Source organism: Mus caroli, unplaced genomic scaffold (assembly GCF_978045245.1).
Source record: "Mus caroli unplaced genomic scaffold, Mus_caroli_1 scaffold_16, whole genome shotgun sequence".
NCBI lineage: Eukaryota > Metazoa > Chordata > Mammalia > Rodentia > Muridae > Mus > Mus caroli.
In genome coordinates, this window is record NW_028227271.1 from 14,027,187 (window position 1) to 14,050,218 (window position 23,032).

At 40.6% G+C, this 23,032-nt stretch overlaps 1 protein-coding gene across 1 annotated transcript; it reads right to left on the minus strand.

Annotated features, from left to right (window-relative positions):
- Positions 1-689: 689 nt before the first annotated feature.
- Positions 690-9,820, minus strand: Alg10 (ALG10 alpha-1,2-glucosyltransferase). The gene is made up of 3 exons (XM_021183820.2): positions 9,540-9,820; positions 8,301-8,498; positions 690-6,829 (listed from the first exon to the last, which is right to left on the minus strand). The coding sequence occupies exons 1-3, from the start codon at positions 9,708-9,710 to the stop codon at positions 5,774-5,776; spliced, it is 1,425 nt and encodes a 474-aa protein (XP_021039479.1). The 5' UTR covers positions 9,711-9,820; the 3' UTR covers positions 690-5,773.
- Between the last annotated feature and the right edge of the window lie 13,212 nt (positions 9,821-23,032).

Consider the following 23,032-nt stretch of genomic DNA (forward strand, 5'->3'; position numbering starts at 1 on the left):
GGAGGGAGGGTCTACCAAGCAGAATTTACATATGTACAAAACCAGCAGACTCAATATTTTACTAGGTGGATCCACACTCATATATCATTTCCTGAGGATACCAATGAGAAAGCTGGAATGGCCAACTTATGTTGTGATAGAATTTAAGACTGCCAAAACAGCTGTAAATAGATGGTGTCCAAGAAGAGAGTCAGAGAGAGACCCCCAGAAGTGTGCTGTGTGTTAAGTCTTTGGCTGACCTCTTAGCAGGATGAGGGGAAAAGTCCACATCCAAGAGCGAAATCGCTTCCTAATAGCCAAAGTTCAAGATTTGAGTCTTTCCAAGGTAGAGATGTTGAAATGTCTCAGCTTTTCTATGGACCTAGACTAACAAACAAACAAACAAACAAACAAACAAAACCAAGCCAGAAACTCAATGTGACTATCCAGCAACTTGACTGACCTGTTACTGTGAAAATATTAGTAAATTATGGATACCCAGGGTGGTGATGGGCACTTCTACAGATAATTAAGATGTTAATACTCCTTTGTTTCAAGATGAGTAGTTTAAAGTTGGATAGGACGATGGCTTGAAGTAGAGAGGGTAGAAAGAGCATTCAGCCCTCAGTTTGGACTAAGAGCATGTTGAGGGGGCACAGTATATTACAAAATATGAATTAATTTACCAATAAAATAAATATATTGAACAATTATTTTAAAAGCTTTTATTCTTATAAATAGTTTCATTCAAGAGTTTAAATGACATGAATCACAATTTCAGAGTCAAACATCTGCAGGTTTTAATGTAACAAAATGCAAAACCTTAAAAAACATTTAAAACATATCTTCACATATTTAAAATAAAGATCAAATTCTTTCAAGAAAGATTTAAAAATCACAGATCAGTTTAAAACAACCATTTATTACCAAAGTTCTTTTGAGAAATTAAGTTGTAAGCAACTACATCTCTATTGGATATCAAAGATCTTTGCTTCCTTGTAAATAGGGCTGTCAACTTCAGCCTGCGATGTAGATTTTGTGTTCACACAATCTGAGGCAGAGAGGACACATGGGAGATGAAAGATTGTCTGCTCTGGAAGAGATGGTTTGTATGTGCCTCAACTGACCTAGAAGAATAGTGGAGTTCTATTTTCCATTTTTCTAAAATGTTACAGAAATGAAGGTAGATTTAGTGTCCTTTCCCACCCGTCAATCAGCAGCAGCTAAGAGCTCAGATTCTTGTCAGGCTGCCTATTCATAAACCGGAGCTCACATAGCTACTTTGTAACATTAGAAAAATAATCTTTTCCTGCTTAGTCTCTAATATTAGACAAATGCACTCTCTCTCTCCTCAGTTTCTCCGTGTGTGGTACAGTTATCACCGAGAACTAAGAAACAGTGAGACAGATGTAGATGGTACAGGTTGCTTTCAAACTTATTACCACTATCAGAAACAAACCCCAAATCCATGAGGTTAAACAAGAGTTCCATGGCAGGGTATGTTAGGTCACGTCATCTGAGACATAATCGTGAACAAATGACTTTTGGTTGTATATTTCCCTTCACTTCATGTAACTCAGAAACATTTCCAGTCACAGTATAACAAGCAGGGCTGAGGATACGGCCCAGCTCGCAGAGTGCTTGCCTAGCAGGCTTTAGGTCCTAAGTGTGATTCCCCAGCACCACATAAAGGAGGCGTGCTGCAGCAGTCCAGAGGGAGAGGCAAAAAGGAATCAGGAGTTCAAGGTCATTCTTGGCTACATTGCAAATGCCAGGCTAGCCTGGATCATGAGCCCCTTCCTGAATAACGAACAATAATTAACAAAGGTGAATTATAAATCTTTGTGGTTCAAAATAATACAAAACTATAAAAAGTTTAATCTAGACTAGTAGAAAAAGTGACATTACAGGAATACATGAAAACGTAGCACACTGTCATCACCTAGTATACATTTCATTACAAATTTTATTACACACTACTTTCCTGTTCATCACTACTGGGGGAACCCAAAGACGCTTTTGTATTGACAAAGAACTACAAATGTATGTAAGATAAACACTACTACATTGCCGGCACACTGAAATTTTATACCACCTTTGGTTTGGTTGTATAACTCAATTTCAAAAACAGGATAACAACAGCTAAACATCCACTTTATTTCAGAAACAAAATATATGAAAGGCAGAATACTTCAAGAGATTTCTGAACTTGACTTACCAAAGAATATAAAGATTAGCTGCAATAAACCCACATTTAAATCGGCAGGTTGCGAGACCCCCTGAAAAGACACTATGTTCTATCTACTCTCTCAAGTCACTGAAGCTTTCCCAATGAAATATTTTCAGTAAATAAAAAACTTATTGGGCGGGGAGCTTTATTCCCCTGAAAAGACTACATAATTAAAAAGAAAAGGTGTATTTTTGTGAGTTAAAACCTATTTGCTGACCTCTGATCTACATTTAGAGCAATGGATAACAAACAATGCTTTCAAGTAACTGTAAGAACTTATTGTTATGCGGAGCTATGTTTTCCCAATTAAACATCAACAATTTGTTTAACAATTCGTCTTGTAATAAAACCTAGGTGTTTATCATTTTATTCATTTTCTTCTAAAAAGCTCCTAACGATTTCAGAAGCATATGACTCACACAGTAACAAGCTATGAGAGGTCTGACCAGCACAGAGTAGAGACCTCCCTCATATTTTCTCTTAATGAGCTTTGAGTGTGAAGCACAACAGCAGCAGCTCACAGCTTTATGATATGTGCGTGCATCAACCAGCAAACCACTACTGATAAAGAGGACCCTGCAATTCTTGTCACTCTTCCTCATCTCGAGCAGGACAGTGGTAAATGCAGGGCTCAAATAAACTCAACCGAGCACATTTCTGAATGCAAATTCCATATACAATATTTACTTTTTAAAGAAAAATACGTCCTACCTACTCTTGTTTTAACAGTGTCTAAGGTAGGAAGAAATGGCCACTAATCAGTATCTCATCTTAAATAATATAAAGAAATTATTGAATTACCTATAATCACAAAATTTACTTTAGAAATCACTTCCCAACATTATGGAATTTAGTGCTGGAATCATGGATATATCAAAATTCTGTCACCAGTATCTAATTTACTATATATTTCTTAACAACATATTGCCATTGACTTCAAATACATAAAACACACCCAAAGAAAGATGTTTCTAACTGTTTGAAATGTCATGATTAAAGGAAGGCAAGTCACCAGAACTTACTATAATACTGAATGGCCTTGCATCTTAAGTGGTATTATTAAAATCATATCCTACTGCAGACAGCACATACTAAATGTGCATGTCCGCACTCAGCACTACAGAAAATAATATTCAGAAAACATGGGGAAGAGGTCAGGAGGGCTCTTATTATAAAACACAATTTACTTCCTAAGATTAAGTTGGTTATAAGGTACTTTTCTAGAATATCTGCTTCCTTCTATATTGAAAACTCCATTCAATACGAATTTACTCAGTATACATCACATAGTGTGTTTATGGGCTCCATGGATATGGAATACAGCATGAATCCCTGTTGAAACACAGTAGCATTCACACCAGGTACTAACGAGAGTTCAGACCTAACATTCTCATTTGAGATTAGGAACAAACAACCGTCCTTCAACAATTTGTCTTTTTATTCTGGAGCCAAAAATCAAGGACATTTTTTTTCTACATCTTATTTTAATTTCCTCTATGAAAAATATTATGTACATTAAGACTTTCTAATTGCTCTAAGACAATAAACATGATTTTATCTGAGTACAGTTTGAACTGGACCTAAAATATATATTCAGTCTCTAGGAATTATAAATGAAAGTTGTGAATCCCTTCTGTCGTCTCTAGACAAAGGTGATGAGCATAATGCCAAGTCAGTCCAGTTCACACTGGAAACATCATATCCTAAACTATTCCCTAGAAGTAAGCGACATTGTTTATAGTGGGTATTTTGTAAGAGGACAAACAGAGATGTCTATGAAAACAGAAATTCCCCTTACAAGATAATGTACTAAGTGTAAAGTATAAAACACTACTTCCACATCATATGGGGAGATGCAGCCATAAGAGGGAAAGCACAGATCCACAGAAAGCACAAATGTTAGCAAACGCACTGCACACAAACTCTTACCAGAAAGGAGGCTATTTATGCCTGTGGATTTTCACATAAAGTAGAGCTGGTGAAACTGAGTACTGAGCCCAGAGCAGCTCAGGCAAAAGACGGGCGTTCTCATGAAGGCTTTAAAGATCCTACTGGAAGCGTGGTGGAGAATGCAGAGCCCCACAACCCCTTCAGCGGGTGATATGGTCTACAATGACCTGTTAGCATTTCTAACTTAAATGCGTATGGGTGGTGGGTTTTATGCAGGTGAGCACGGGAGACTGCAGAGCCAGAGGCTGCACTCGGTGCCCTAGAGGTGGATGTGTATGTGGTTGTGCTGCCCTAGGAGCCATGAACCACCCGGGGGGGTCCCTGCAAGGGGTGGCCCAAGCTTTTAACCACTGAGCCCCTTATGAGCACTAACTAGCCAACAAAGTCAATTAAGCCTAATAAAAAAGTACTTGATAATTCTTTTTAAAATTTAAAGCAGAAATATAGTTTATATCAACAGTAGCACAGAACCGAAAGCTAAACAAAGCAAATCCCAGTCACACCTAGTAGTGCTCACTAAATTATAAAATGAAACTAAACCAATGACTTCTCTCACCTTTTGAGTTCTTCTGGTTTGTTTGAATAAGAGGGACAAACGTAAATTACATGGCCTTGGCCATTTGGCTTTGTTGTTGTTGTTGTTTCTCAATTAAAAACAAACTTTTACTTAAAAGCTCTCATCAAGGACATCTTATCACATACACCCCTCCCCCTGCCCCTGCCCCCCACACACCAAAATGATGTGGGACCTATGAATGGGGCCTTGCTTTAAACATTTTCTAGATATTATCAAGAGTGTCCAGATAACGCTACCCTGAATCAGAGGATCTCTAAACCCAATGGCATTAACTGCACAAGAAGCCAGTGGAGACAGTCCTATGAGACACAGACAGACTGGAGGGACCTGTCCAAAAGCAAGGCCCCTCTAAGCAGTGCTGGAGTGGGGCAAACAGGGACAATGGACTCTCAGCTCCTGTGAGCGCTGCCAACACCTGAGTTTAGGTGCCCTTATACAAATGTGAGAAGAAACCCTGAAGCCATAAGGTTTGTGGCTGGATCACTAACAGGGCAGTATTTCAGAAGATAATCCATAAAAAGTACTATGATCAACACAGTTTATCTTTGGCCTGCATAAACTGCAAATAAGGAATTAGTTCAAATGCTATCATCACTCCTATGCCCTAAATTAAAACACCTGTTTCTTAGACGTCCCAAAGCCTCCAATGCACGATTTGTGACATCTGTGCATCTATTCTAAGATCGGAGCTATGTGACGACAATATCTGGCAATTTCACTCAGAAATACTGCTGGGTCATTTATTTGTAAGTGGTTTTCAACTTACTTGCTGTTCTTTACAAAAGAGAGTTGCTAAGTTCAAGCACTGCACAGCTTACCCAGCCCCCTAAACCTACACACAGAGAAAAGTTCCCGAACGCTGAAAAGACTCTCACGACAACTGCAAGCAACTTTATTCCTATTACTCAGAGCTTTTAGGCTAGTCTCAAAACTTAATTCTACTCACTTCCCTGGATTTACTCAAAAGAAATCCCACTTCTATTTACCCAGTTACTTGTTGTAGAAACAGTCTTTTAAAGTTCAAAATAGTCCTACCACTACCACATAAACCTTTGGATGTCCTGACTATTTGGCCACTGAAAAGTCTTGTTCAGAAAGATATAAAAAGTTACAAAATTAACAACTGTATAGCAACCCAGTTCACAAACGAGTCTAGATATGGGTGGCAGAGGTATGTTAAGCCTATAGATAATGTATGGTAGAATGAAGTAACGGAATTCTAGTAGTTTCTGAGGAACTGTAGAAGCAACCAAGCATACAAAAAACATTAAATTCCAGAAGATTGACTTAGCCTTTAAAGAGTCAGCTATAGCCCAACCAGCAAAAATGTAGGCTGGAACTAATAAATATTTGACAACTTCATGTCTCTGAAATACTCTTTTCCACACATAAAATGTGTAATGCCTATTGTCTGCCAGTAAATACTTATGGACATAAGTGAATTTCCAAACCAAAAGTATCGAGACTAACGTGATCACAGAGAACTGAACTCTACGCTTCCAAACTAAGCTAAGGAAAGTCTTGACTTTGGTCAGAGAAAGTAGGTGAGGGAAGGAGAAAAAGGCAGTAAAGGAGAAGAAATAGAACAACTGAGGGAAATGGAGACAGGCCTCGTGACTACTCCGGTCGCCAACAACAATCCCACCATTAACTACCACAAAAGCAAAGAACGCCAACAGCAGAATCATGTAGGGCCAGGTCAACAGGAAGAGCATCCTCAGGTTCTTTAGGGACATGGCGTACACCAGCAGAAACTGCAGCACTCTTCTGAGCTCCGAGAGAGGTCCCTTCATGGGGGGAAGTCTCTCCTCCTTCTTCTTCTGCAGTTCAGTCTTCCAGGCTTCACTGCACTTCTGTGCAATAAGGTGTCCTGCACAGAAGGCCGCCCAGACGATGTTGGTCTGACGAAACATGAAACCACAAAATCCAAGCAAGGCCGAGGTCCTATGGTTGCCGTAAAGACACATCAAATAAGCAAACAGAGTGAAGAATACAGACCCAGCTTCTGTATAGTAAAGGAAGTTAAAAAAATAGAGGGTTGGAAACACTGCTAGGGTTAATGTTGACAAGATCCTCTGGATACTTGAAGAAGCCTTGAAGGAAAAAGAAAAAGTACTATTTTTAGGACAAAATAAATATGACATTTTCTTGCTGAATTAATAAAAGAGATTTATTTAAATATTCACTGAAGTTTAAATGAATTGTATTTCTGGCTTTGTAAAACCATGTTTAAGAACACTTCTGGTAATTGTTTATTATGTTAATCAGCTTGGAAACTGATAATACTAATGAGGTGCAGCTCTTAATAGCTTAAAATCTTAAGAATCACAGAAGAAATCATTTAGTGGTCACTGGATCTAAGACACTGGATTAAGGCACATGAGGAATACAGAGACTAGAGCACAGAAAAGACATGGCCAGCTGCGTCACCCTGAACTTACATCTTAGCCATCCTCACCACCCTTTGAAGATAGCCCTTCAAATCTCTACACTGGAGACAACAGAAATGTGCAAATCGTACTAAATACCCTGCCCCAGGATCCTACTTTTTGTATGACAAAATTACAAGGATTTTTCCCTTTAGAAAGCATGTAGGCCTACTCTGAACTCAAATGTCTTCTTTTCCTCTTCTGACAATTTTAGTTAAGTGTTTGGAATCTCTTTGATTAAAGTCCTCCTCAGGCCAGGTGTGGTGATCCATGCCTTTAATCTCAGCACTTGGAAAGCAGAGACAGCTGGATCTCTGTGAGTTCCAGGCCAACCAAAACTGCACACAAAGTTTGAGGTCAACCAGCGTTATATAGTGAGACCCTGTCTCAATCAATCAATCAACCACACAAAAGTAGTGCTCCACCACAGCTTGTAAACTTAGCATATACATTGCTTCTTGTTGCTCCGGAAACCCTTGTGCCTTCCTATCTCCCGTCACTCCATCAGGCTGAGACAGTATTTCTCTGCTCCTGTCATGTATCGGCTGAATCCTCACAGTACTTTATGCCTACCTCCTCTTCATAATTCATACTGCTGAAAAGACCTTATAAACATTGCTGCCATAGCTGACATTTACTGAAGTCTTGCAGTAGGTACTAGCCTAAGCACCTTCCATTTATTAAGCTCTTTTACTCTTAATACAAATTCAATGAGACAAATTTATTATTATTAAAATCACAAAGGAGGTAATCTGCTCAAGTTAATAGAAGCTGTGGCCAGGATTAAATTTAAACCCAGGCAATCTACCTCCAAGACTTGAATTATGAAATCACACCAAAACTCCTCAACTAAAACTCATTTCCATAAAAGACCTAAGTTCCTGAAGAAAACATGGAACTATTAAACTGGTTTTGTTCACTAACAGACATCTAACTTTAGATTTTCAAATACCGTTATTCCAGAATTTAAATGCAAGTACCTTCTAAACATAAGTAGAGAATTTCCACTTAGCTTTGAAAAACAGACACCAATACTCTAACTGGTAGACATTTTTTTTTCCATATCTTATAAAGCCAATTCCTAACTGTGGACTTTAGTGCACGGAAACTTGTTATAACTGTATCCTGCACATACCTTGTTTCTGGGTTGCACCTTCCTGAAGAGCAAATACAGCAAGTAGAAGTTGCCAACGCTGAAGAGAAGATTGACAAATCTGAGCACCCCAATGGAGCAGATCACGTGCTCAGACCATCCAAGGAGCCAGCTGGCAGGTTTGACTACACCAACCGACACCAGATACAGGCCAGGTAATGTAGTGATCATAGGATCCCACTTAGAAAGAAAAGACCACCAGTCAAGCACAGCAATAGTTATCCCATTGATATAAAATGCCAAAAAAAAATAATAATCAAGTTTCATTTGTCCTAATAATGAAGAACTTGGAGAGGATCGTCTATGACATAATTAATAAATCCTGGCAGACTAGACATCTCTTAAGTTTTATTTTTAAGATTTAGTGTGTGTGCCCATGCACCTGAGTATACGTATTTGCAACATCTGCATGAAGGTACCCGAGGAAGCCAGAAGGTGGCACTGGATCCTCTGGACCTGCAGTCACAGATGGTTGTGAGCAGCTCACTGTGGGTAGAGAGAAGTCTGGTAGCCTTCTCCCAGGACAGCAAGAGCTCTCAACCACTGAGCTACCACCCCAGCCCCATTTTAAGAACGTTTTGCTCCCTGTCTCAGATCTGTCTGCTATTATTAAGGTGACAACAACCAACGGACAGTAAGTTATAATCACTTCTACTTTCTAAGTCTTGCTCTTTAGAAAATGTATATTCTGCGACTGAATTGTCCAGCTCCCTATTTTACAAGCCACCAGCCAAACAATAATGAGAACTCTGGTGGATCTTAAGATTCTTTGCACTGTGCATATTTCTGTAGTCAAATATGTATTTTTAAAAATGATGCAATCTCACTAGTTGCCAATTTAATCCAGACAACAGTAAGTTTCTAAGACCAAGAATGAAGTTAGAATAAAACTATCAACTTTTGGGGGCCCTAAGATCCTCCACTCCGCGTTCAAAATACCGAGTGGAAAACCTCATAGGTTAAGCTTTAGGTAGTTTTTAATGCATGTTCAAGGGAGCACCTGCATGTCTCTAGTGCTAGGGCTTAGTAAGACAAATTGGCCAACTACCAAGAGGAGCTATCATCTTTATGCATTCACCTAACAAATATGCCATAAATCTCGGGGCTAGGTACAGTCACTAGGCAGCTCCCTTCACGGTTTAAGTCTGGGAGGGCAGACGGGGAGAGGAAAGGGCGCAGGCTGGGAGGATCCGTCCCGGGGCAGGGCCAGCAGAGACCAACCTGCGACAGGGAGAAGCGGCCCTCGCAGTACCGCTGCGCCTGCGGCAGGTGGAAGATCTCGTCCATGTAGGGCTCCCGCAGAGCGCGGCTGAAGGCAGAGAAGAGGAGGCAGGACACCAGGAAGGTGCAGCTCAAGGCGGCCGAGAAGTAATAGCCCTCCAGCTGCGCCATGGCGGGCGGGAGGGCGGGCAGCCGCGTCCCGGGCCCAGCCCTGGGCAGCCCGGAGCGCCGAGCCCGGAACGCGGGCTCTGAAGCCCAGCGCTGCGGGACAAGGGACAGCGGGACTGGACGCAACGCAATGGATGCTGGGAGAGCGTTGGACGGAAGCGTGGGGGTCACCGGTTCCGGAGTAGAGTATTTATGCAACGACCGGACGGTTTTCCTGTCAATCACTGCTCTCAGCTCTCAGAGTGGCCAGAGGCTGAGGGAGGGGCGGGTCTGGGCTCGGGCGCGGGAGCTGCTGTCGTTGATGCTGCCGCCGCCGCTATGCTCTGGAAAGGAAGGGTGTCTTGTGCTGTCTGTTGCTCTCCAGAAGGTGATGAGTGGTCCCAGCTTTCTAACCTCCAAGCTCCCAAACTGCATTCGTTTGCGGTTATCCCTGGTCTCCATTGCCAGTGAGATGAGATGCTAAAACCGTCATTACAATGCTTTTCCTCTCATCGTCTCTGGCTGATAATGAAGGTTGATGCGTTTTAGATGGAAACATGCAACGAGCCCTTCGCTTTAGGGCGACTTTCCCTTTTGAAGAGCCTATTAGTTTACAGGGCAACATTTTCCTGGTGCCTGGTGAGGAGTTGGGGCATTTGTAGATGAGGAACACTCCTCCGTGAATATAATTTTGGTTGCTATTGCCGTGGGTGGTGGCTCACACTTGTACTGGCCTCATTTGAGAGGCTGAGGCAGGAGGATTGTTCCCAGTTCTAGATCAACCTGGGACACTGTAAATGTCGTCCTTAAAAATAAATAATAAATATTCATTAATATCTGTCTCTGTTGGAGTGCGTTTCCCTTATGTGGTTGCGATGGAGTATTTATGTGTGTAGTCTCAAAAAGTGCTCACATGTATGAAGTTGAGGGCTACGGAGACTTCAGATAACCCCTTTATTGTGAGATTGGAATTGAGACTGACGGTGGAAGATATTTGAAGAAAGCTGAAGACAAAGTATGTTTTCAGCATGGTTGGTGATGCTTTGTAGGAAAAGCTTCTGGAAAATTCGGGTTGATTTTGCCAGCAGCATATCACATAGCAGCTGAAATTGCTTTTAAATTGTCTACCTTGGAATCGAAAGAAACTGGGTATTCTACTAGTTTCCCTCGACTATTAGAAATAACCAAAATTAAATTACGTTAGGATTCATGATGACGTTTCTTAATTCCCTCTACCCTTTACATCCTCTTTGATTACAGAGAACACGTTACACTTACCAATTTGAGACCATTCCCAGATAATTTAGTCTACAATTGACCTCAGGCTCAGTGGGCTTGCTCAATCATGGCCAGCGCATACCATAGAAGCTTCTGGCCCTTGCTAGATATAATGGATAAAGGGAAGAGCACAAGGCTGCCTTCTTATGCTAGACATTCTCGTTAGAATAATTACCACTAAGAACTTGGTTGGACATCCAACTCCTTTTATATGTGTTCCCTACTCTCCTTAGTTAACTGGAACGTTTCAAAATTAAAAAATGTCAAGTTTCAGAACTGCCGGGTACCTTTTCTATTAATTTAAGCTTTTTTTTTTTATGGAACAAGATGAAGATAGTAATATACCTAAAATTATGTAGAAAATGGCTGTTTACTGGGAGTTGTAACTATAGTCTTATGGTTTATAATTTCTACTGAACTGAAAGCGCTTCATCATTTGCAGTTTAAATTTATATCTCAATTCTGTTCCCATCAGCCAAGTAGAAAAATGTAAAACTATTATTAGAGTTTTGGGGTTTTTTTGTTTTGTTTTTTTGTTTTGTTTTTTGTTTGTTTGTTTGTTTTGTTTTTTTTGGACAGTTTCTCTGTGTAGCCCTAGCTGTCCTGGAACTCGCTTTGTAGACCAGGCTGGCCTCGAACTCAGAAATCCACCTGCCTTTGCCTCCCGAGTGCTGGGACTAAAGGCGTACGCTTGGTTAATGGTTAAAAGACTTTTTTTTTTTTTTTGAGTGGGAATCCACTGATAAATTTGCTCCCTACGCAGTGCTCCTAGGAAAAACCCACACTAAGTCCATTGGTTCAAAAAGTTCACTTTATAGACAGATAATATCAAAATGTGCTGGACAGGATTGTAAACACACAAAACTAAAGTATAAGCTCTCTCTCAAAACACAGAAAAATCATTTCCAGGTTCAAGAAACTCTATGAGTAAAGGTTTACTCTTATTAACTACAACCTGAGGCAGTTTCTGTCTCCATGATTTTGGATTATGAAACTCGGAGGGACTAGAAGTTAGACAGAGTCTCAGATAGGCAGACATAGGAGAGGACCATGACTGTGGAACTTCCAACATAGCTGCCTTCTTCCTCAGCCTCCTGACCGAAGACAAAAGCCTGGCAGCTTTTTCTGCCCCATCCCTGTGAACCTGTGTGACAAATTAAGATCCTGGAGAAATGCAAGATCAGATCAGGACATGTTTACCCCAAATTTAGGAGTCCATCAGCCTCCCTTTATTCCAATTGGCCAATCTGAAATTAGGGGAGGAAGACTTCCCCTGTAGCTGGTCACTGCTACGTTGTGGGTTCTTCCTTTTGCTGCCTTTAATCTCCCCAGTTTTACCTCTATTGCTAGAGAAGAGAGAGAGAGAAAGATCGAGAGAGAGAGAGATCCCCAAATCTATCTTTTTTGCTTTGTTTTTTTCCCCTTTGAGCATGACTACTAACAAATTTCAACTGACTCCTCTGAATGACCAATAACCACCCACCCCACCTCTCTCAACCCTAGCATTTAGATACCATCTGAAAAGTACCCAGAATTCCAAATGTCAAACAATGGCAGAAACTATCTGCAGCTGGCAAAACCATGCCTCTGCTAGAGCAAGAGGCAAATTGTTGTGGGTAGCCCTGGGGCTAATTATATTTGATGCTAATTCCTAACTCCTGTGAGGACTTATGAACAAGGAATGAGTTCACTCAGGTGATATCCTGTAAACCTGCTTCCCACCTTAATTTGTAAAATAAAGGAGAGCTGATGATTGGGCAGATAGAAGGGAAGGTGGAGTGGAAGGTAGGGAAAGAGAAGAAGGAGAAAATGGAAGAGGGAGAGGATGAAGAGGAGGAGAAGGAAGAAGAAAAGCAGAGCAGAAGCACATGGCTTGGAGAAACCGCAAGTTCTAAGGGGTCTCATAGAAGATGGTAGTGCAGTGGTAGACCTGCCCAATCTAGGCACACAGCATGTAATTATATTAACCTAGTCATGTTTTTATTGCCAGGGCATATTTAGGTTGGAGATTTACTGCAACAAAATGGTGCCCAGTGTATTGATTTGAACTCAACTAACCTGAGATAAAAACTCACTGTTTTTATCTCACTTGTTTACTCCCCACCCTTCCTCCCCCACCTCCAAACAGGGACACAGACAATTTGAGTCTTTTTACACTCAGCTTCTCCCTGTGAATAAAGAATTGGGAGACAAAGGTACAAAGGGCTCCGGACCAGGTAATTCGTTGATATAAAGGGAGAAATATAACCTCTTGATATTTAAAGATGGTATAAAGACATATTGCTCTAATAAGTCTTACAGGATACTCATATTCTGTCTAATGTGGATTCCTTGAGAATTTTGGGTTTGAATCTTGGTTTGACAAGCTGCCTCTTATAGGTATAGAAAGGAAAAGAAAAAGGAAAGGAAGGAAAGGAAAGGAAAGGAAAAGGAGAAAGGAGAGGAAAGGAGAAAGGAAAGGAGGAAGGAGAGGAGGAAGGAAAAGAAAGGGAAGGATAGGAAACTAGAAGTGTGACTCAGTTGTTTTAAAGATGGTATGATACAGTCTGCAGGAGACCCATATTCTCTAATGTGGACTCCATGGGAATTTTGGGTTAATATCCTGACATGACAAATTAGAAAGGCCTAAATAGGCTAAAATGTGTGTGATTTTGAGTATTATGATTGCTTTATTGTTCCTCTGGGACAGAGGGCAAGCTACAGGTTTTCCTGGTTACGGCTGAAGGATTTGCTGATTTTGGGGAAAGGGTTTTGTCTTTGTGTTTTTGGAAAAGGTGACTAAGGTATTTACATCTTCCAAAGTTCTATGGATCAGATTTGGTAGGGGGAGACCCCCCTGAAGAACTAGATTCCAGAGAACCAAACAAAAAGGTTATCTTGATGATACTAAAATTTTGTTTTGAGATTTATATATTACAGAATATACAGCCTTGATGAATTTCACCATCAGACATGCTGAACTGACCTGCCTGAACTCCCGATGTCTTGGTTTTTCATCCACAAGTTCTAAGGGGTCTCATAGATGGAGAAGATGGTAGTGTAGTGGTAGATCTGCCCAATCTACGTGCACAGCATGTAACCATATTAACTGAGTCGTGTTTTCATTGCCGGGGCATATTTGGGTTGGAGATTTACTGCAGCAGCAAATCAGAGCTTCGGTGACGCAGTCCCATATCACCACACCTAGAATTAAAATGACAACATATTCTTACAATATTTCAGTGTGTGTGTGTGTTCAAAAGAAGCCAAAATTCCAGAATTCCCACTACATTCCCCCCAAGACGGCTAAAAGTCCCAGCTTTCAAGGAGAGCCCTGGCTTTGGCTTCCCATATAAAGGAAACTTCTCACCCACAAACTAGGGCCACAAGACAGGCCCAAGACTTAAAAGAAACCTGCTACCCATGGAATACCAGAAAGTACCAACCACTACCACATACCTAAATCCTGAGACCACAAAACCAAGCAATCTGACTTAACTACTACCCTGAAGTTTATCTCCATAAGAAGTTTGCAAGCTTGGTGAATCAAGCCACACACATTCCCACGCCACTACAAAAGCTCAGACCATGCAAGGTGCCTTCTCCACTACTCTCTCCTATACTGAGCTTCAGGGTTTACCTGTGTCACTCTCTCAGACCAATAAAGTCTGCTCTCACCATTTTGGAATCAAACAGACTATTCATTTTCCTATGATGATTCAGTTCTCATTTCTTGCACCGTCCCTCTGCACTGCAGATCATCTTTCTCTTTGTGGAGTGTGCACATGTGTGTTTCCTCACCCTAATAATCTTTTCTTTATGTGCTGATTCTACTTGATGCTTTGTTGCTGTCTAAAATTTCCCTACCTTTTAATTTTTTTTTAACTGGCAGAGAAAATGAACCCATTCAAGACCCCTAGATGGTAATAACATTTTTTTTGATAAATTCTAAACATTTTCCTAAGCTCTGCCCCTAAATCAAGACATTAGAATAGTTTCTTCTGGAGTTTGAATGAAGTGCACTGTATCTCCTTAGACCTAATTTTAGAAACAGGATCATCATCAACATTAATTTTTGATAGATATTTAGTTTTGAAGAGGAGTCATCCGTAAGTTGATGAATTCCTTCATTATTAAATGTCAAACTATTTGAGGCTTGTAACTTAGATTCCGATATTTGATGCTATGAAAAAAACTGAAGCTAGAAATTGTTAGCAAGAAGTAAACCTTTGGTTGAAAAACAGATGAGGGGTTTTTTGCATTTATTATTGCCATATGAATTTATACATTCTTAATAATTAAGATAGTATTAGTTTAGTAAACGGAGGGAAACTATTTCTGAATAAGGGTTCTCCCAAGTCCTGTACTTGTAAGTGAAGAGTGTGTGTAAGTGTCCTCTTACACTGAAGCATTGTCCAAAGTCATCCTGCCTCTAGCCACACTCTCCCCCTTATCGATGAACCAAACTTTGACTAATTGACAGTGGTGCTGCTGATTTACTTAGTGAGGTCACAGTTGGTTCTAGGGACAATGAGAACTGTAACCTGCATCAATGTCCTACACAGTAGGCTCCAAAGTGCAATTTTAAGACTTGGCATCAATCTTTGGTTGATGTGTTATCACTGGGAAATAAGCAAACAAAGTTTTGCATGAAGAAAACATGCCATTTCACTTCAAAATGATGCGGGGCTTCCCACAGAGAAGATCTCTCAGACACAGTCTTTGAGCTGGTTGGAAGCCTTTATTCCAGCCAGCTGCTAACTATACCTGGGTATGTGGGAGCCAAGTGCAGGCCTGAACCTTTCCCAGAACCCATACATATTTAAGCAGGAAAAACACATATTAGCTGGATGGTGCACAAGGTTCCCTTCCCACAGCTGCAGACAAAGCAGATAGTCACAAAAGCCAAAATGTGCAATTAGCAAAAACAGTGAGGTCAGGCCGACCATGGCAAAGAACCTGCATCCTTGAGTTGCATTTCTTCCCAGAATTGTTTTTCTCAGGTCCCCCCTTTCTGGGTACTGGCACTTTACTCACTCAGACAAAGTTCATCCGAGGTACCAACACAATGTTACCATGGTCAGCTTACATCCCTTGTTACGAAATGTCTTAGCAAGAATTTTACTGAAGATCTCGGAGATATGGTGAGGGGAGAGATGGTCCTGGTTTTCTGGAGCGATTCCAGTTCTAGCCCTAAGCATCTCAAACACTGGTGGCCAGTTATCTAGAAAGTTATATATCTTTAAATGGGGTCCCCATACCAGAAATACTAGCAACCCTCGAGAACCTGTCACAAAACCAAGTCTTCATGCCAGTGCCCTTGCAACTCATGAAACAGAAGGTCAGAATTAGAACCAATGTTTAATAAGCAGTTAAAGGGCTGGGAAGATGGTTTGATAGGTAAAATGCTTTGATAGGTAAAATAGGTACAAGCATGAAGACTTGAGTTCAGATACCAACAGCTACAAACAAAAACAAAAACCACCACTAACAACACAACAAAACCCAAAAGATCAAAAAAGCAAGCATGGTGGTGCATGCTTGTAACGCTAGCAGGAGGATCTTGAAGCTTCACTAGCCATCTATCCAGTTCAGAGAAATTAGTAAAGTCTAGATTAGTGGTTTTCAGCCTGTGGGTCATGACCACATGCAGGGTTGAATGACCCTTTCATGGGGGCCACATATAATATATACTTCATATCAGATATTTACATTATGATTCACCATAGTAGCGAATTTAAAGTCGTGAAGAAGCAACAAAAATAATCTCATGGTTGGGGCTCACCATCAGATGAGGAAGTCGCTGCGGGAGGACTTCCCTTCTCGAAGAGCAGTGTTTTCCACGTGCGAATGCTCACTGAGATTGAGTTGGCATATTAAAGGGTTCCAGCACTAGGAACATTGAGAACTATTGCTCTAGATCATCAAAAACTTGAGGCGCAGACCAGTATAGAAAGACATCAACGTCTGGCCTCCACAAGCAGGCACACGCTCATACATGCACACTTGCATGCAAAGGACACATGCACAAGGCTACAACACTCCACACACAAGTTATGACTGTCATAGATTCTATCTGAACCCTGCGCGTGTGAATTTTCATGGAGGTTCTTGCTTCCTGTGTAGCTTTGTGGAGGGATGTATCTTTTCTGGTTCTTTGCTGGTTTTCTCCTACCACCACCACAAAAAGAAGAAGGAGGAGGAGGAGGAGGAGGAGGAGGAGGAGGAGGAGGAGAAGAAGAAGAAGAAGAAGAAGAGGAGGAGGAGGAGGAGGAGGAGGAGGAGGAGGAGGAGGAAAAAGCCGGGCATGGTGGCACACACCTTTAATCCCAGCACTAGGGAGGCAGAGGCAGGTGGATTTCTGAGTTCAAGGCCAGCCTGGTCTACAAAGTGAGTTCCAGGACAGCCAGGGCTACACAGAGAAACCCTGTCTCGGAACACACACACACACACACACACACACAAAGGAAAAGGAGAAAAAGAAAAAAAAGTGTAGTGTCAATGCACTTATTTCACCAAGAAATGAGACAATTAGACTTCAAATATAGATTATTATTTTTCTCCATTTATATCCATAATCAGATTTTTTTCTCTCTCAGACGATCACTATATAAAGTGAAAGTACATTTTCATGTTCTCACACCCTATAGATGAGGAACATTCATGAAACAGAAATTGCATGAGTTGTTTATTTATTTATTGCACTTAATCCATGCAAAATGTGGGTGAATCGTGTGCTGGATATTAAATGAGTCTGACCACCGTAGTGCTAAAGCGTCAGAGCCATTTAAACACCAAAACGAGGAACGAGAGGTGACGATTTTAATTCCTTAAAGACTTACGTTTTAATAGATATGCTGGTACCGTCTAGCTTGAAAAATCTCATAGTTAGAACTGAGTTTTGCCATTCAAATGTAAAATCTGAAAAGCTAGGTTCAGCCAAATTGATGGAGGACCAGAGTGGGGGGAGGGCTGACTTGCCCCTTTGGTTTTAGAAGCAGGGAAAGATGTAAGCCTCTTTAAATCTAGAGATTTGGTACTGGGTGTAAGTTAAAGGATTGGAACACATTTTAAATAGTATTATTATTTTTAGCTATTTTCGTGCATTGATTTAGTATAAGCTGAGATAACATGAGTTTCCATTAATAAATTGAAGTTCAGAACCTAGTACAGATTTCATTCCACAGGCAGAGCCTACCCTTGAGAGAATTCCCGGATTTTGTGTCCTGTCCTGTCCTTTCTTTCTTGTTTTGTTTTGTATTCTTTGCCTGAATAATATGGCTGTCTATATTAAATAACTTACACCCGTTTAATGTCATAAAATAAAACACTCTACTATTATTGTCCCCAAATGGCACTTTCTATAATTATCAAGTTTATCGATGATTAATTCAAGCCAAAATTTGAGAAAGGTCTAAGCCATTGGAAGGTTGTAATGACACTTTTTCCCACTAGAGGGCAATGGCAACTTCTGTGAAATCAGGACCGCTTTATTACCTTGCCAGTTGTGTATTAGTCCTACATACTGATAGGCGATCAGATAGTTGCCTAACGAGGCTGCCAGTCAGGATGGCTGTGTTTAGCTTTTAAAGCTCATAATGATCAATAGGTATAATTCCTCACTATCCTTTTCTGTTTTCTATGATATGTTTTCTAACAATCACATAGTCAGGCCAGAAATTTTGGAAGCAGGACAGAGACTGGAGCGTCTGGCAGAGAAAAGTAGGCGTGGATATGATTGTCTGGCTGTCCCTGGAAATAGGTAGAAAACACTGGGCGCTTTCCTGGATCCATCAATCACATGAAGTAAAATCCTTCTCTCTGGGGGAGGTGAGTTTCCATCCTAGGACTCAGCAGAGGTCCTAAAGGACACAGAGAGAAGGGGCAACAGTCTGCCCTTTTTAGTTGGAGTGCCAAGAAGGCTTTAGGCCAGGATGCCCCACTATTCCAAAGGCTATGCTTTGGCTGGAAGTATGAAATACTGGAGCTGTCTCAGGTGCCTAATCAAGTCAAGCCATCCTAACAGGAAAGAAAGGAAAGCAAGCCTGCTTCCCTCAGACAGGTGAGAGTGATGACCACCGAAGGAAGCCATGATGCAAGACCACATCCTCTCCTATCATGAGTACAGCACCCCAGGTTGAGTCATGCAGTAATGCCAAAGGATGAGGCTCGGGAGGCTCCCTCAGGTTTGGAAGGACATGTAACCCTGCCAAGAGGCAAAAACCTTTGACATCCCTGTAAAAAAGGAAAGGCAGATCTCCACTTTTAAGATCCCACTTATGCACTTTGATTATGTAACCTAAGGTTATAGACCATAGGGAACATATATAAGTGTGTATATTTTCTAGCCCAGATATTGACAAGGGAGCAGGGGATGACTGCACAGATTTATGCTTCTTCAAGCAGGGTGCATGTTAACTTCGGGTTCCCAAGTTAACACCTGATGTTGCTTGCTTTTTATTTCACACACACTAGTGCATTCACAATGATATCTCATTTAGCCTTAATTTGCTCTCTCTGGAGACGGTTGAAAAGAGGACATTTTGACATGGTTATGGGTCGTTTGAATACACACTCTTTCTGAAGAGGGCTTTTTAAATTCAGCTGCCTTTTTTTTTTCTTAAACAGAACACAATTTTGATGGCAATTATAAGAGTTCTGAAAGGGCATGCAAATGTTTGGATGGCGATTGGACAATGTTGCAGCTGTGTGGAGGACTGATGTCCTAACAGGATCAGGGGTTGTTGGCTTCTGGGCCAGAGAGGGTTCACAGCACCAGGAGCCAAGTTCTGGCATCATTGAGGATTACTCTGAACTCTATCTTTCTGGCTCTTTTATACTCCTACATTCCTAGTTTTCATGTATGCATTTGAAAACATCACCCAAAAAGGTTTTAGGGGTTTGCTTGTTTCTTTCTTTTTATATTTTAAAGATTTATTTGATTTATACATGTACATTATAGCTGTCTTCTGACACACCAAAGGAGGGCATCAGATCCCATTACAGATGGTTGTGAGTCACCATGTGGTTTCTGGGTATTGAACTCAGAACCTCTGGGAGAGCAGTCAGTACCCTTAACCATTGAGCCATCTCTCCAGCCCCCACAAAGTTTTTTTTGTTTGTTTGTTTTATTTTGTTTTGTTTTGTTGTTTTAAGTATTTCACTAAATATTGAAAAAGAATAATTCTCACATCGTTGTTCAAGAATGAAAGCTAGACATTTTGAATTTCAAACGTGACAGTTTTTACAGGTTTTATGTAGTCATCTAAAATGCTCTAAATGATCCCAGATTAGCAGGACATTGTAAAATAATGTTACAGATGCAATTATTAAAATTCAATAACATTTTAGCCCATTTTCAGCCTCCGAGTTTTAAAAGTCCAGCCGCCGTCTGTCTTCTACTTTCTGACCTCCCCGTTCTCACCATCTTCACAACGCAAGCCTTGGCTGCTGCACCTTTGGAGTATTTTCTTTCTCACCGTTTTTGCGAGCTTTTAAAAACATTCACGAAGACTTCATAAGTCAGAGCCTTGTATTTCAATGGTTAATATAAATCTTTAAAATTGAAATACCTTCCATTGAGGGGATATCAGAAGAACATTATATATAACTGAAGTTACTCTGGACTTTTATCTCTATCCCCTTCCATGGGCATCTGAGATTGTCTAATACTGAAAAATCAATTCATGCTAATGTGTACACTCAGAAGAAAGGGTTTAGAGAGTTTATGATGGTTATAATGGAGAAGAAATAATCAAAGATTGGTAAGAATAGCATTACTTTTTTTTTGGAAAAATGGCAAGTTTTTCCTTATATTAATATAAGAATCAATTAAGTACATAATAAACTATTTGGAATTCAATTCCAAGTATGTCCTATAGCCTGGGGGATTAAGTTCAGTGACAGATTTTTACTTTGTAGGCATAAGGTCCTTGATGTAATTGCCTACATTGAAAAAAAAAATGTGTGTTGTAAGCTGGTACAAATCTCGAACACTGTTGTTGATTTGTGACCAGATGGAGACAAAGGCCAAGAATGCATTGGTTTACTTCTCTGTGGATGTGATAAACACCATAACCAAAGGGAGTCTGAGAAGGAAATAGTGCTCTTGGCTTCTACATCCCAATCACAATCAATCACCGAGGAAATTTAGGGCCGGAACTGAGGCAGGGAACACGGGCAGAGGACCATTTACTAGCCTGCTCCCCAAGGCTTACTAGCCTCCTTTTTATATAACCAAGAACCGCCTATCCAGGCTTAGCACTGACCACAGTGGACTGGGCTGGCTCATAGCAATCGTTAAATAAGAAAACACCTCACAGATTTTTCTTACTGGTTAGACTGGTGGAGATAATTCCTCAATTGACACTCTCTCTTCCAAAATGCATCCAGCTTGAGTAAAGTTGAAACAACAACAAAAAAATCCACCTAACCAGCAATCTGAATAGGGCTTGCAATCCCTATAAATAGCAAACTGTCAGGGTAACTTTATGTCCCTGGGATCTAAGTCCAAAAAGTGAATCTATATTACATGTATATCCTATTTCTCTACTATTTAACAGTTGAAGTGATTCATCTAAACTATTTAATAAGGTTATCCATATACGATTACTTAGAAATTAAAGAAATCCTTGTTGCATACATAGTTAGAGGAAAATTTCAAAAACATTGTGATAAACAAAACTTCATCTAAAAATAAAAGTTTGATTTCATTCTATACCCAGAAAACACAAAGCATGCTTAATCTGATGACTCAGGAAGTACGTGGACCACCTTCCTTCCTGTCGATATTAAAGTTCAACCTTCTGTCTTTACCTTCCCTTTTTGGTGTGTTGAAAATCTAATGTTTTGTGGTTATCTAAGACGTTACTCATGAGGATAGAGAGATGGCACGGAGATTGAGGTGTTTGCAATCCATGCGGATCAGCACACAAATCGTTAACCCACAAAGCCCACATACGGCAGTGTATGTTTTAGAGGGAAGAGATGGGGAGATCCTGGGGTTCCATGGCCTACCATCCTAGTTGAAACAGAGATCCCTAGATTCAGTAAGAGACTTTGTCTCAAAAACAAGGTGAGGAGTGATAGAGGAAGAATTCTTAAAATGCCCACTTCCGCTGCCCTCCTGCCCCCCACCCCACAGCTAATTGAAGAGATGGACTAGATATTAGGAAGATGGGAACTTGATGGGAGAGCTTAACATGGTGCAATCAATGTCTTCTGCCCAAGAATACATAAGTAATTTAGCCTATAAAATAGTCTGTTGACGCATGAATAATGAGTTTTCTGTTTGACGTGTTCCCGGTAAATATTTAATGAATTTCTGTTGCTCTTAATATTGCTTTAAATAACATTTCATGGGAAACGAATGCCGCCTCATTAAAATAAGGAAGTAAACTAGAACGGAGGGCACTCTATTAAAGATTATAACAGTGTTTTGATTAGCAAATGAATCATTTAAAAACTCCACATTATTAACTCGAGGTCACAGCACCACAAATTGACTCGGTTCATTTATTTTGAAGAACAAATTTTTTTTTTGCTTTCATTATTCGTGACAGGTTAAACTAGGACCAACAAATTTATTACATCGTTTGGAGAGTTTAATCAAATCCGTGCTTTGAGATATTTTCCTGTTATTGATGGGTACGGATAAAGCAGAAATGACGTTCTCGGGAACTGGGATATTTCCATGCTCACGTGCTTTTCGGTGTCCAAGTACTGGAATCACTGTGTGGAAGTGAGTACTGTGCATTGTACTGTGCTGTAGTACCAACCACTGTGTGGAGGTGGTACTGTGCTGTAGTACCAACCACTGTGTGGAGGTGGTACTGTGCTGTAGTACCAACCACTGTGTGGAGGTGGTACTGTGCTATAGTACCATTACCTCACTGCAGAGCTCTTGCCTTGCGGCTGCTGCATTTCTCCTTCACAGTAGCACAAGAAGTTACTGTTTCAACGTGTCCCAAAAGGAAAGAATGATTTTTAAAAATTATTTTCCAATAGCATAGATTTAGGGCTTAGGGCTTTGTTTTGTTTTTTGTTGGTGTTTGTTTGTTTTGGCGTCGCTTTCGACATCACCTTTGTCT

Excerpts from the sequence above, each read along its gene's own strand:
- Alg10 (XM_021183820.2), bottom strand. The coding sequence starts at position 9,710 with ATGGCGCAGCTGGAGGGCTATTACTTCTCGGCCGCCTTGAGCTGCACC. Across the intron at positions 8,499-9,539 it reads GCCGCTTCTCCCTGTCGCAG|TGGGATCCTATGATCACTAC; the intron begins GTTGGTCTCTGC and ends TTTCTTTCTAAG. Across the intron at positions 6,830-8,300 it reads AGGTGCAACCCAGAAACAAG|GCTTCTTCAAGTATCCAGAG; the intron begins GTATGTGCAGGA and ends TTTTCCTTCAAG.